Source organism: Oncorhynchus kisutch, linkage group LG13, assembly GCF_002021735.2.
Source record: "Oncorhynchus kisutch isolate 150728-3 linkage group LG13, Okis_V2, whole genome shotgun sequence".
In the NCBI taxonomy this organism is placed as follows: Eukaryota; Metazoa; Chordata; class Actinopteri; order Salmoniformes; family Salmonidae; genus Oncorhynchus; species Oncorhynchus kisutch.
The window spans coordinates 9,085,228-9,098,377 of record NC_034186.2 but is presented as its reverse complement, the minus strand read 5'-3'; the positions used below and the strand labels follow the sequence as shown (position 1 = coordinate 9,098,377).

The window sequence follows — 13,150 nt, the reverse complement described above, 5'->3', positions numbered from 1 at the left end:
CATTTTTGGGGTGCGAAAAATATCTTAGAAGTGGAAATGGATGGTCAACTCAATTTCTGTGGTACTTTATGACATCAGTAATGTGATGTTTTAAAAGTATTCAACCATAGAATATAAAGGGTAAATGTCTGGTTATCTGGTTCTAAATGTTCTGATCTTCTTCTCTGCTCTTCCTGTTCCTGGTCAGGGGGAGCCAATCACATTCTGCGAGGAGAGTTTTGTGGCTCACCGCTCCAGCACCATGAAACACTTCCTGGAGATGGCTGTCAACCTGCAGCTCTTCAAACAGGTAACACTGCTGTGTGTGTGTGTGCTTGTGTGCACGCGCTGCCCACCTTTCCAGAACCATGAGCAAATTCCTTCCTAATAATAAGTTATTTAAGCCTTTGATTAAACTGAAAGCTCTTTCTATCCTCTCTTTTCTTCAAACCAACAACCACAGACAAAAATGCACCCATGATATCTTCACTCCTTGATTAGGAAGCATAAACTATTAATATATATACATTCAAAGCCCACACAGTCCTATAAAGTTCCCTTTCCGCCCCGCCACAGTCAGACTGTTCCTCCCCAGCCCTCATAAGTTGTTGTTGATTTATCCGTGAGAGGGAGCGGAGAGCTTCTTAATCAGCTCTTTGTTTCAGCCTCTCTCTCTCTCTCTGTTTGGTCTCTCTCTCTCGCTCTCTGTTTGGTCTCTCTCTCTCTCTCTCTCTCTCTCTCTCTCTCTCTCTCTCTCTCTCTCTCTCTCTCTCTCTCTGTCTCTCTCTGCCTGTTGTCCATAACTTACCCAGGCAGCACAGAAAGCAACCCACCAACAGTTCAAGGACAGCCCCCTCCCTCCCCTCCCTCCCTCCCTCCCTCCCTCCCTCCCTCCCTCCCTCCCTCCCTCCCTCCCTCCCTCCCTCCCTCCCTCCCTCCCTCCCTCCCTCCCTCCCTCCCTCCCTCCCTCCCTCCCTCCCTCCCTCCCTCTATGCTCCTGTCTGTGTGGTAGCGTAGGGATGGGATGTGGCGGTTATCTCTCCTCCTCTGTAGCGTGGTGATGGAGTCACTTATCTCTTCTCTTCCTGTTAAAGTCCTGTTCTCTTATTAAAGTGAGAGAGGCCAGTGGTCCGTTCGACTGCTCCGGCCGTGACCCACATCCGCTCACAGATGCATTCGCACACACTCACACACACACACACAAAAACACACACACACACACCATCCCTGGTCCGTTTAGTACAGAACAGTGGAGGAGAGCTGCCAAGAGAATGTGGGGGAAAGTCTGTCAACGATAACCTGCTTTCTGTCAACCCCCCCCCCCCCCCCCACACACACACACACACACAACCACCCACTATTCTATAGTGAATGGTTTCAGGACACTGCTTGGTAGATGCAGTGGTTTAGTGGAGACTTCCCCCTCCTATAGGCAGAGAGAACAGCTTCATAATCAGACCTCCATTAACACAGGAGGGGCTGGAGCGCTGACCGTTTACTGAATCAGACACAATACCAATCACACATCAATCAGATCATACTCAAAGTAGGACAGCATTTCCAAAAGTGGATAAAAGCCAGTTAGTTTGATATTAAGGAAAACTTGAGGTTTTCACTCCTCAACATATGAGCTGTGTGTGACTGGGATGTTGTGTGCGTGGATGTCAGAGCTACCGTGTAAGTTCAGACCAGCAGTTAACCCTTGTGTTCTAGAACGTCCTCCAGAAATCAGGAACCTCCTCCACAGTAATCTAGAACACTGCAGTGAGGATTCCAATCTCTGGCCCACAGATGGCCTGCTCCACTTGCCTGCTGTTACTGTGTACGTGCAGCAGCACAGGTGGGCACCAGATGATGTCTGAACATCGCTCACCGTACAGCTATAGAACGTCTGATACTTTATCATAATCATATAGACTTTTCTAGTTTATTTATCTATAAAATCCCTTCACAAACAATAACATTTGGGAAAGGCGGTTGTTGTGCGTTTCAGCTGTTTCATTCATCAGTCAACACTTTGGTTTCATCTGTGTCCTCCTCATCTGATATACATTTGATTTGTTTTCATTTTATAGATTAATGCTAGAGTCTGTAATTGAAACAATAACAAAGCGAGGCACCGCGTCTCTCTTTTGGTAAAAAGTTGAGGGATGAAAAATGTAATAGATACAGTACCAGTAAAATGTTGACACAACTACTCATTCAGGATTTTCTTTATTATTTACTATTTTCTACATTTTCTACAATGTAGAAAACCTTCCAGGTGACTACCTCATGAAGCTGGTTGAGATTCACAGCCATAAATACTATCTTCTGTCCAGTTCATCATTTTACACGTCTCTTTTGAAATGTTGTTCTGCAAAAACAAACAAACAAACAAAGCCCTATAAACCAGAGACAGCAGTGTAGAGAGAGATGCTGTGGGCCCGGTGTCCATGCTGTGGGCCCGGTGTCCATGCTGTGGGCCCGGTGTCCATGCTGTGGGCCCGGTGTCCATGCTGTGGGCCCGGTGTCCATGCTGTGGGCCCGGTGTCCATGCTGTGGGCCCGGTGTCCATGCTGTGGGCCCGGTGTCCATGCTGTGGGCCCGTGTCCTGTGGGCACGGTGTCCTTGCTGTGGACCCGGTGTCCATGCTGTGGACCCGGTGTCCATGCTGTGGGGCCCGGTGTCCATGCTGTGGGGCCCGGTGTCCATGCTGTGGGGCCCGGTGTCCATGCTGTGGGGCCCGGTGTCCATGCTGTGGGGCCCGGTGTCCATGCTGTGGGCACGGTGTCCATGCTGTGGTCCTTGCTATTGTTGAGCCATGTCTAATTACTGGACACAATAACTGGGGGTAATTAAATGCAGAAAACACATTTCAGTTGAATGCATTCAGTTTTACTACTGACTAGGTATCCCCCTTTCCCTAATTCGATAGTGGAGGGAGTAGAAGAGGGGGGGGGGGGGGGGGTTAAGTGGGGCTTTGGTTAGGTGCTGATTTGGGTTGAGATAAGTGTGTCTTCGGCTTGATGATGATGTGTGCTAATTGGGGCAGGCTAAGGGAGCAGCTAGCTACCAGGCGGGGGTTAAAACCTGCAGTGTCATTTCTCATTAGCAGGATTATAACGAGTTGGTCAGGGCTACAGGAGAGAAGAGGAGAGCCTTACACTAGGTAGTTAGTTAGCCTAGCGCTCCACTGAGAGATATGCCCAATCCCTTACAAGATACAGGCAGACTGCTAATTGTACCCACAGCGGGCTGGGTCGACATAGCTCTAAATCCAACATTTTAATCTATTTAACCCTTATTCCACCAGAGGCCATATGCATCAAGCGTCTCAGAGTATCTGATTTAGGATCTGATTCGGGATCACTTTTGCCTTTTTAGATCACAATAATCTTTCAGATCATAGAACACTTTCTGGTTTACAGAAACGACCCAGGTCTGGTTAGGTCTCCTCCCAGCCCCTGCTGGGTTGAGCTGGTGTGTTCATATCAGCTAGGCTATGACCCAGGATCAGTTCTTATCCTGTGCCTGTGAATAAATTAATACAATGTATTTACATTCTTTAGGTTTTTTTTGGGTGGGGGGGTTTGTTAAATCCCTGTAGTTGTTTTATCTGAGAAATGCTGGTCTATTTACTCAACGTTTTTTGCTCAGAGGTCTGTCTCTCTGTGTGTGTGGGGGGGGACGTGTAATGTCTGACCTTATAATGAACATATTTATGGGAAGTGTTTTATAAACTCCATGTGACAGGAAATGAAGGTTCCTGGTGCATCAGACACCAGAACTGCAACCCAAATGGCACCCTATTCCCTAAGTAGTGCACTACTTTAGACCAGGACCCTGGTTAATAGTTCAGTATTTAGGGATTAGGGTGCCATTTGGGATGCTGAAATGCCTCACCATGCAGTCTCCCAGCCAAACCAACCCTTAGCAGGCAGCAAACTGCCCTAATCCCCACAACCTGCTCCACATTACCCCTCCTCATTTCACCATGAGACATGTCTGGAACAGGTAGGATTAAACACATTTGCCCAGTCGAGTGTGTTCTTTCCCCTGTCGTTCAGCCTCGCTCCTTTTCTTTCTTTCTTTCTTTCTCTCTCTCTCTCTCTCTCTCTCTCACTCACTCACTCACTCACTCACTCACTCACTCACTCACTCACTCACTCACTCACTCACTCACTCACACTCACTCACACTCACTCACTCACTCACTCACACACTCACACACTCACACACTCATTCCCTCCCCTCTCACTCCCCCCTTTCTGCCTCCATCTTTCCCTTCCCTGTCTCTCTCTCTACCCCGGGTCTGTAATGCTGTGTTGTAATTTATGTTGCAGTTTATTGACGGCCGTCTGGCCAAGCTGAACGCGGGAAGAGGCTTCACTGACCTGTTCGAGGATGAGATCACTGAGGGAGGTTTCTGTGGAAGTGAGTGGCACTTCACTACATTACACCAATACACTACACTACACCACTACACTACACCCCAACACTACTCTACTACACCACTACACTACACCACTACACTACACCCCAACACTACTCTACTACACCACTACACTACGCCACTACACTATAACACCACTACACTATTACACCACTACACTGCACGACTACACTATTATACCACTACACTATTACAACCCTACACTACTACACCACTACACCACACCAGTATACTACACTACTGCACCACTACACTACACTACTACTACACCACTACACTGCTACACCACTACACTACACTACTACACCACTACTCTACACCACTACACTACTACACCACTACACTACACCACTACTGCACTATTGCACCACTACACTACACTACCACACCACTACACTACTACACCACTACACTACACCACTACACTACACCACTACACCGCACTACTGCACCACACCACTACACTACCACACCACTACACTACTACACCACTACACTACACCACACCACACCACTACACTACCACTACACCAGTATACTACACTACTACTACACCACACCACTACACCACTACTACACAACACCACTACACTACTACTACACTACACCATAACGCTACACCCCTACACGAAACCACCATACTACACCACTACACTGCACTACACCACTACTACACTACACTACACTACACTACACCACAACGCTACACTACTACACTACTACTACACCACTACACTACACTAAACCACTACTACACAACACCACTACACTACTACTACTACACCACACCACAACGCTAAACCACTACACTACCACTACTACACTACACCACACCACTACACTACACCACAACGCTACACCACTACACTACTACTACACCACTACACTACACCACAACGTACACTACTACACCACTACACTACACCACAACGCTACACCACTACACTACACCACAACGTACACTACTACACCACTACACCACACCACTACACTACACCACTACTGAACCGCTACACTACACCAGCACAACACTACTACACCACTACACTACTACACCACTACACTACACCACTTCACTACACCACTACTACACTGCAACACTACTACACCACTTCACCAATACACTACACCATTACACCACTACACTACTACACCACTACACTACACCATTACACCACTACACTACACCATTACACCACTACACGACACCACTACACTACACTGCTACGCTACACCACTACACTACACCACTACTACACTGCAACACTACTACACCACTTCACCAATACACTACACCATTACACCACTACACTACTACACCACTACACTACACCATTACACCACTACACTACACCATTACACCACTACACGACACCACTACACTACACCGCTACACTACACCACTACTACACTGAACCACTACACTACTACTACACTACACCACTACACTACACCACTACTACACTGCACAACAACTACACAACTACTACACCACTACACTACGACACCACATCACTACACCTCTACTACACTACTACACCGCTACACTACACCACTACACCGCTGCACCACCACTACTGCACTACACCACCACACTACAACACTACACCGCTACACTACACCGCTACACTACACCACCACTTCACTACTACACCACTACACCACTACTACACTACACCACTACTACACCACTACACTACTACACCACTACTACACCACTACACTACACCACTGCACTACACTACTACACTACTACTGCACTACACCTCTACTACACCACTACTACACTACTACTACACAACTCTACTACACCACTACACTACTGCACTACTACTACACCACTACACTACTACAACTACACTACACCACTACATTACACCACTACGCTACACCATTACACCACTATTACATCACTACACTACACCACTACTACACTACTACACCGCTACACTACACCACACCCCACCACACCACTACACTACACCACTACTACACCACTACACTACACTACTACACCACACTACACCTCTGCACCAATGCACCACTATACTACACCACTATGCTACACCCCTACACTACACCAGTCCCATAAAATTCAAGTTATCAGCGTGTCTCATCACAATCACTTTCACATCTCTGTGTCTTCCATTGTGTGTGCCTTTGATGTCTTGCAGGTAATTCCAAGTCTTATCAACAGTGGGTGCACACCGTCAAGGTATACAAAGATATGCAATTAAAATGAATTGAGTGTATTTTAGTTTAGTCTATCTCTCTGTTTAGTAAACAAAGCAAACTGAAGATGCTAAGAATGTGTTGATCCATAGAGAAAACACACTGTCCGTACACACGGCTTATGTTTGTATGGACATTCAGATGTCTGTTGGGTAGTGTGGTGGATGGAAATCCTGTGTGTGTTTTTGTGTGTGTGTTTGTGCGCACTTGTGTGTGTGTGTTTGTGCGCACTTGTGTGCGTGTGTTTGTGCGTGCATGCGAGTGTGTGTGCGTGCGAGTGTGTGTGTTTGTGTGTGTTTGTGCGCACTTGTGTGTTTGTGCGTGCATGCGTGTGTGTTTGTGCGTGCGAGTGTGTGTGTGTGTGTGTGTGCGTGTGTGTGTGTGCGTGCGCGCGCCGGTAAATGACAATTATGTGTTGTGTGTGTTGCAGAGAGGCGGAGCGCTGATCAACACTGCGGTGACCAAGGCAAGTCCAGCTGTGGAGACGGCCTATAGAAGGCTGGATCTACCATACAGTCCCTGTCAGACCTCCTCTGATATGTTCAAATACTGGAGCTGCTCTTGATTTAGTTTGGAACCACTGGAATAGTCCCAAAAGTGCAAATTCCAAGTCAAATCAAGCACACCTCAAATACTTTCATATGGGACAGATATAACATGTATTTGTCTCATGTCTGGTCCTAACCCTAAGACGTGTATAAGGTCATACATGTTTTCACTCTGGATATCTGAAAGGTAGAGTACTGGGATGCTGGTAGATTCTGAAAGGTAGAGTACTGGGATGCTGGTAGATTCTGAAAGGTAGAGTACTGGGATGCTGGTAGATTATGAAAGGTAGAGTACTGGGATGCTGGTAGATTATGAAAGGTAGAGTACTGGGATACTGGTAGATTCTGAAAGGTAGAGTACTGGGATACTGGTAGATTCTGAAAGGTAGAGTACTGGGATGCTGGTAGATTCTGAAAGGTAGAGTACTGGGATGCTGGTAGATTCTGAAAGGTAGAGTACTGGGATGCTGGTAGATTATGAAAGGTAGAGTACTGGGATACTGGTAGATTCTGAAAGGTAGAGTACTGGGATGCTGGTAGATTCTGAAAGGTAGAGTACTGGGATGCTGGTAGATTCTGGAAGGTAGAGTACTGGGATGCTGGTAGATTCTGAAAGGTAGAGTACTGGGATGCTGGTAGATTCTGAAAGGTAGAGTACTGGGATGCTGGTAGATTCTGAAAGGTAGAGTGCTGGTAGCTGGTAGATTCTGAAAGGTAGAGTACTGGGATACTGGTAGATTCTGAAAGGTAGAGTACTGGGATGCTGGTAGATTCTGAAAGGTAGAGTACTGGGATGCTGGTAGATTCTGAAAGGTAGAGTACTGGGATGCTGGTAGATTCTGAAAGGTAGAGTACTGGGATACTGGTAGATTCTGAAAGGTAAAGTACTGGGATGCTGGTAGATTCTGAAAGGTATAGTACTGAGATGCTGGTAGATTCTGAAAGGTATAATACTGAGATGCTGGTAGATTCTGAAAGGTATAGTACTGAGATGCTGGTAGATTCTGAAAGGTATAATACTGAGATGCTGGTAGCTGGTAGATTCTGAAAGGTAGAGTACTGGTAGCTGGTAGATTCTGAAAGGTAGAGTACTGGGATGCTGGTAGATTCTGAAAGGTAGAGTACTGGGATGCTGGTAGATTCTGAAAGGTAGAGTACTGGGATGCTGGTAGATTCTGAATATCTGATGGGTAGAGTACTGGGATGCTGGTACATTCTGAAAGGTAGAGTACTGGGATGCTGGTAGATTCTGAAAGGTAGAGTACTGGGATGCTGGTAGATTCTGAAAGGTAAAGTACTGGGATGCTGGTAGATTCTGAAAGGTAGAGTACTGGGATGCTGGTAGATTCTGAATATCTGATGGGTAGAGTACTGGGATGCTGGTAGATTCTGAATGGTAGAGTACTGGGATGCTGGTAGATTCTGAAAGGTAGAGTACTGGGATGCTGGTAGATTCTGAAAGGTAGAGTACTGGGATGCTGGTAGATGTCATTGTTCTACTAGGACTGTTCTAGTATTGGTAGATGTACCAAACCAGTCAAATGTTTGGACACACCTACTCATTCCAGGGATTTTTCTTTATTTTCACAATTTTCTACATTGTAGAATAATAGTGAAGACATCAACTATGAAATAACACACATGGAATCATGTAGTAACCAAAAAAAGTCTTTAAAAAAAATCTAAAGATTCTTCAAAGAAGCCACCCTTTGCCTTGATGACAGGTTTGCACACTCTTGGCATTCTCTCAACCAGCTTCATGAGGTAGTCACCTGGAATGCATTTCAATTCACATCTGTGCCTTGTTTAAAGTTAATTTGTGGAATTTCTTTCCTTCTTACAGGAGATAGCCCTATTTGGTAAAAGACCAAGTCCATATTATAGCAAGAACAGCTTTAATAAGCAAAGAGAAACAACAGTCCATCATTACTTTAAGATATGAAGGTCAGTCAATCCGGAAAATGTCAGGAATTTGAAAGTTTCTTCAAGTGCAGTCGCAAAAACCATCAAGCACTATGATGACACTGGCTGTCATGAGGACTGCCACAGGAAAGGAAGACCCAGAGTTATCTCTGCTGCAGAGGATAAGTTTATTAGAGTTACCTCTGCTACAGAGGATAAGTTCATTAGAGTTACTAGCCTCAGAAATTGCAGCCCAAATAAATGCTTCACAGAGTTCAAGTAACAGACACATCTCAATAACAACTGTTCAGAGGAGACTGAGTGAATCAGGCCTTCATGGTCAAATTGCTGCAAAGAAACAACTACTAAAGGACACCAATAATAAGAAGAGACTTACATGGGCCAAGAAACATGAGCAATGGACATTAGAGTGGTGGAAAGTCCAAATGTGAGATTTTTGTGAGACGTAGAGTAGGTGAACGGATGACCTCCGTATGTCTGGTTCCCACCGTGAAGCATGGAAGAGGACGTGTGATGATGTGGGGGTGCTTTGCTGGTGACACCGTCAGTGATTTATTTAGAATTCAAGGCCCACTTAACCAGCATCGCTACCACAGCATCCTGCAGCGATACACCATCCCATCTGGTTTGCACTTAGTGGGACTATCATTTGTTTTTCAACAGGACAATGACCCAACACACCTTCAGGCTGTGTAAGTGCTATTTGACCAAGAAGAAGAGTGATGGAGTGCTGCATCAGATGACCTGGCCTCCACAATCACCTGACCTCAACCCAATTGAGATGGTTTGGGATGAGTTGGACCACAGAATGAAGGAAAAGCAGCCAACGTGTGCTCAGCATATGTGGGAACTCCTTCAAGATTGTTGGAAAAGCATTCTAGGTGAAGCTGATTGAGAGAATGCCAAGAGTGTGCAAAGCTGTCAATGCAAAGGGTGGCTACTTTGAAGAATCTCAAATATATTTTAATTTGTTTAAGAATTTTTTGGTTACTACATGATTCCATATGTGTTATTTCATAGTTTTGATGTCTTCACTATTATTCTACAATGTAGAACATTTTAAAAATAAAGAAAAACCCTGGAATGACTAGGTGTGTCCAAACATTTGATTGGTACTCTACATGTGTGTGTTTGTGCTTTCCTGTGTGTTTCTCTCTCTGTGTGTGTGTGTGTGTGTAGGTGTGTGTGTGTGTAGGTGTGTGTGTGTGTGTAGGTGTGTGTGTGTGTGTGTGTGTTTGTGCGTGCGAGTGTGTGTGTGTGTGTGCGTGTGCGCGCGCCGGTAAATGACAATTATGTGTTGTGTGTGTTGCAGAGAGGCGGAGCGCTGATCAACACTGCGGTGACCAAGGCAAGTCCAGCTGTGGAGACGGCCTATAGAAGGCTGGATCTACCATACAGTCCCTGTCAGACCTCCTCTGATATGTTCAAATACTGGATCTGCTCTTGATTTAGTTTGGAACCAATGGAATAGTCCCAAAAGGCAAATCAAGCACACCTCAAATACTTTCATATTTTTATAACAAGTCAGTAAAGAACAAATTCTTATTTTACAATGCCGGCCTACCCTGTCCAAACCTTCCCCTAACCTGGACGACGCTGTGCCAATTGTGCGCCGCCCTATTGGACTCCCCATCACTGCCGTTTGTGATAGAACCCGGGATCGAACCAGGATCTGTAGTGACGCCTCTAGCACTGAGATGCAGTGCCTTAGACAACTGTGCCACTCGGGAGCACATAATTGGACAGACATGTATTGGTCCCATTTCGGGTCCTAACCCTAAGATGTGTATTAAGTCATACAGGTTCTCTGAAAGGTACTGGGACGGTGGTAGCTGGTAGATCGGGTCCTAACCCTAAGATGTGTATTAAGTCATACAGGTTCTCTGAAAGGTACTGGGACGGTGGTAGCTGGTAGATCTGGTCCTAACCCTAAGATGTGTATTAAGTCATACAGGTTCTCTGAAAGGTACTGGGACGGTGGTAGCTGGTAGATCGGGTCCTAACCCTAAGATGTGTATTAAGTCATACAGGTTCTCTGAAAGGTACTGGGACGGTGGTAGCTGGTAGATCGGGTCCTAACCCTAAGATGTGTATTAAGTCATACAGGTTCTCTGAAAGGTACTGGGACGGTGGTAGCTGGTAGATTGGGTCCTAACCCTAAGATGTGTATTAAGTCATACAGGTTCTCTGAAAGGTACTGGGACGGTGGTAGCTGGTAGATCGGGTGTGTTTGTGCTTGTGATGCCCTTTCCTTTGTGCAGTGTTGTATAGTTGACTTTCATGTCCAGCCTAGAAGGCTTTGATGTCCAGCTGGGTAGGCTTTCATGATGGGTAGGCTTTCATGTCCAGCTGGGTAAGCTTTCATGATGGGTAGGCTTTCATGTCCAGCTGGGTAGGCTTTCATGATGGGTAGGCTTTCATGTCCAGCTGGGTAGGCTTTCATGATGGGTAGGCTTTGATGTCCAGCTGGGTAGGCTTTCATGATGGGTAGGCTTTGATGTCCAGCTGGGTAGGCTTTCATGATGGGTAGGCTTTGATGTCCAGCTCGGTAGGCTTTCATGATGGGTAGGCTTTGATGTCCAGCTGGGTAGGCTTTCATGATCGGTAGGCTTTCATTTCCAGCTGGGTAGGCTTTCATGATGGGTAGGCTTTCATGTCCAGCTGGGTAGGCTTTCATGATCGGTAGGCTTTCATGTCCAGCTCGGTAGGCTTTCATGATGGGTAGGCTTTGATGTCCAGCTGGGTAGGCTTTCATGATGGGTAGGCTTTGATGTCCAGCTGGGTAGGCTTTCATGATGGGTAGGCTTTCATGATGGGTAGGCTTTCATGTCCAGCTGGGTAGGCTTTCATGATGGGTAGGCTTTGATGTCCAGCTGGGTAGGTTTTCATGATGGGTAGGCTTTGATGTCCAGCTCGGTAGGCTTTCATGATGGGTAGGCTTTGATGTCCAGCTGGGTAGGCTTTCATGATCGGTAGGCTTTGATGTCCAGCTGGGTAGGCTTTCATGATGGGTAGGCTTTGATGTCCAGTTGGGTAGGCTTTCATGTCCAGTTGGGAAGGCTTTCAGGTCCAGCTGAGAAGACTTTCGTGTCCAGTTGGGAAGGCTTTCAGGTCCAGTTGGGAAGGCTTTCAGGTCCAGTTGGGAAGGCTTTCAGGTCCAGTTGGAAAGGCTTTCAGGTCCAGCTGAGAAGACTTTCGTGTGTAGCTGAGAAGACTTTCGTGTCCAGTTGGGAAGACTTTCGTGTCCAGCTGAGAAGACTTTCGTGTCCAGCTTCAGTCTTTGTCTTTTGCCCAGGGGATGTTACACCAGAACAGTGTCAAATATTAATGGAGCCTGTGTTTATTTCTAATGCCTGTGTTTCTCCTACAGGCCAAGAGTCATGCCAAGAGGGGCATTCGCAGGCTTAAACAAAGGGTGAGCTATGTGAATTCAAACCTCTCCAGAGCTTACATACACAAATCAAAAATTCAAATCAAACTTTATTTGTCACATGTGCCGAATACAACAAGTGTAGACTTTACCGTGAAATACTGACTTACACCCTTAACCAACAGTGCAGTTCAAGATGCGTGCATGTCACAAATGTGGACATGCACGTTCACACACGCGTGCATACACGCACACACACACACTGTTGGTTATGGAGTTTTTGCTCAATCAGAGATGAGTTTAGTTCAGGAGTGTACATGTTTACCCAGCGTCCCTCTGGCTATAGCCTGTCATGTCATCCAGCCACAGCCCTAACCCATATTTTATCAATAATCCGCTGATTCCTTCAAAGCTAATGTTATAAGATTAATGTCTCCATATGCCTGATGGCTTTCGTTTGAACTGAGTGTCAGAGAGAGGCTGAGGAGAGGGGCGCTGGATGACGAACAGGTTCTCTCCAGGCTGTATTTTTCTGTTTTAAACAGATTTGACCTGACCACACTCAAAATACACATGTATTACTGGCTGTTATAGGATCTTTTACAATGTGACACACTCACTTGAATAATTAATCTCTCTCTCTCTCTCTCTCTCTCTCTCTCT

At 46.0% G+C, this 13,150-nt stretch overlaps 1 protein-coding gene across 1 annotated transcript in view; it reads left to right on the top strand.

The window, feature by feature from the left end:
• The window catches only part of LOC109880506 (DENN/MADD domain containing 1B), a 231,854-nt gene that overhangs the window by 201,692 nt on the left and 17,012 nt on the right, over window positions 1-13,150 (top strand). Inside the window, exons 15-20 of the mRNA XM_031838030.1 lie at window positions 188-289; window positions 4,305-4,395; window positions 6,589-6,629; window positions 7,077-7,112; window positions 10,430-10,465; window positions 12,488-12,532. Coding sequence (XP_031693890.1) covers window positions 188-289; window positions 4,305-4,395; window positions 6,589-6,629; window positions 7,077-7,112; window positions 10,430-10,465; window positions 12,488-12,532 — 351 coding nt within the window. The remainder of the gene's footprint in view (window positions 1-187; window positions 290-4,304; window positions 4,396-6,588; window positions 6,630-7,076; window positions 7,113-10,429; window positions 10,466-12,487; window positions 12,533-13,150) is intronic.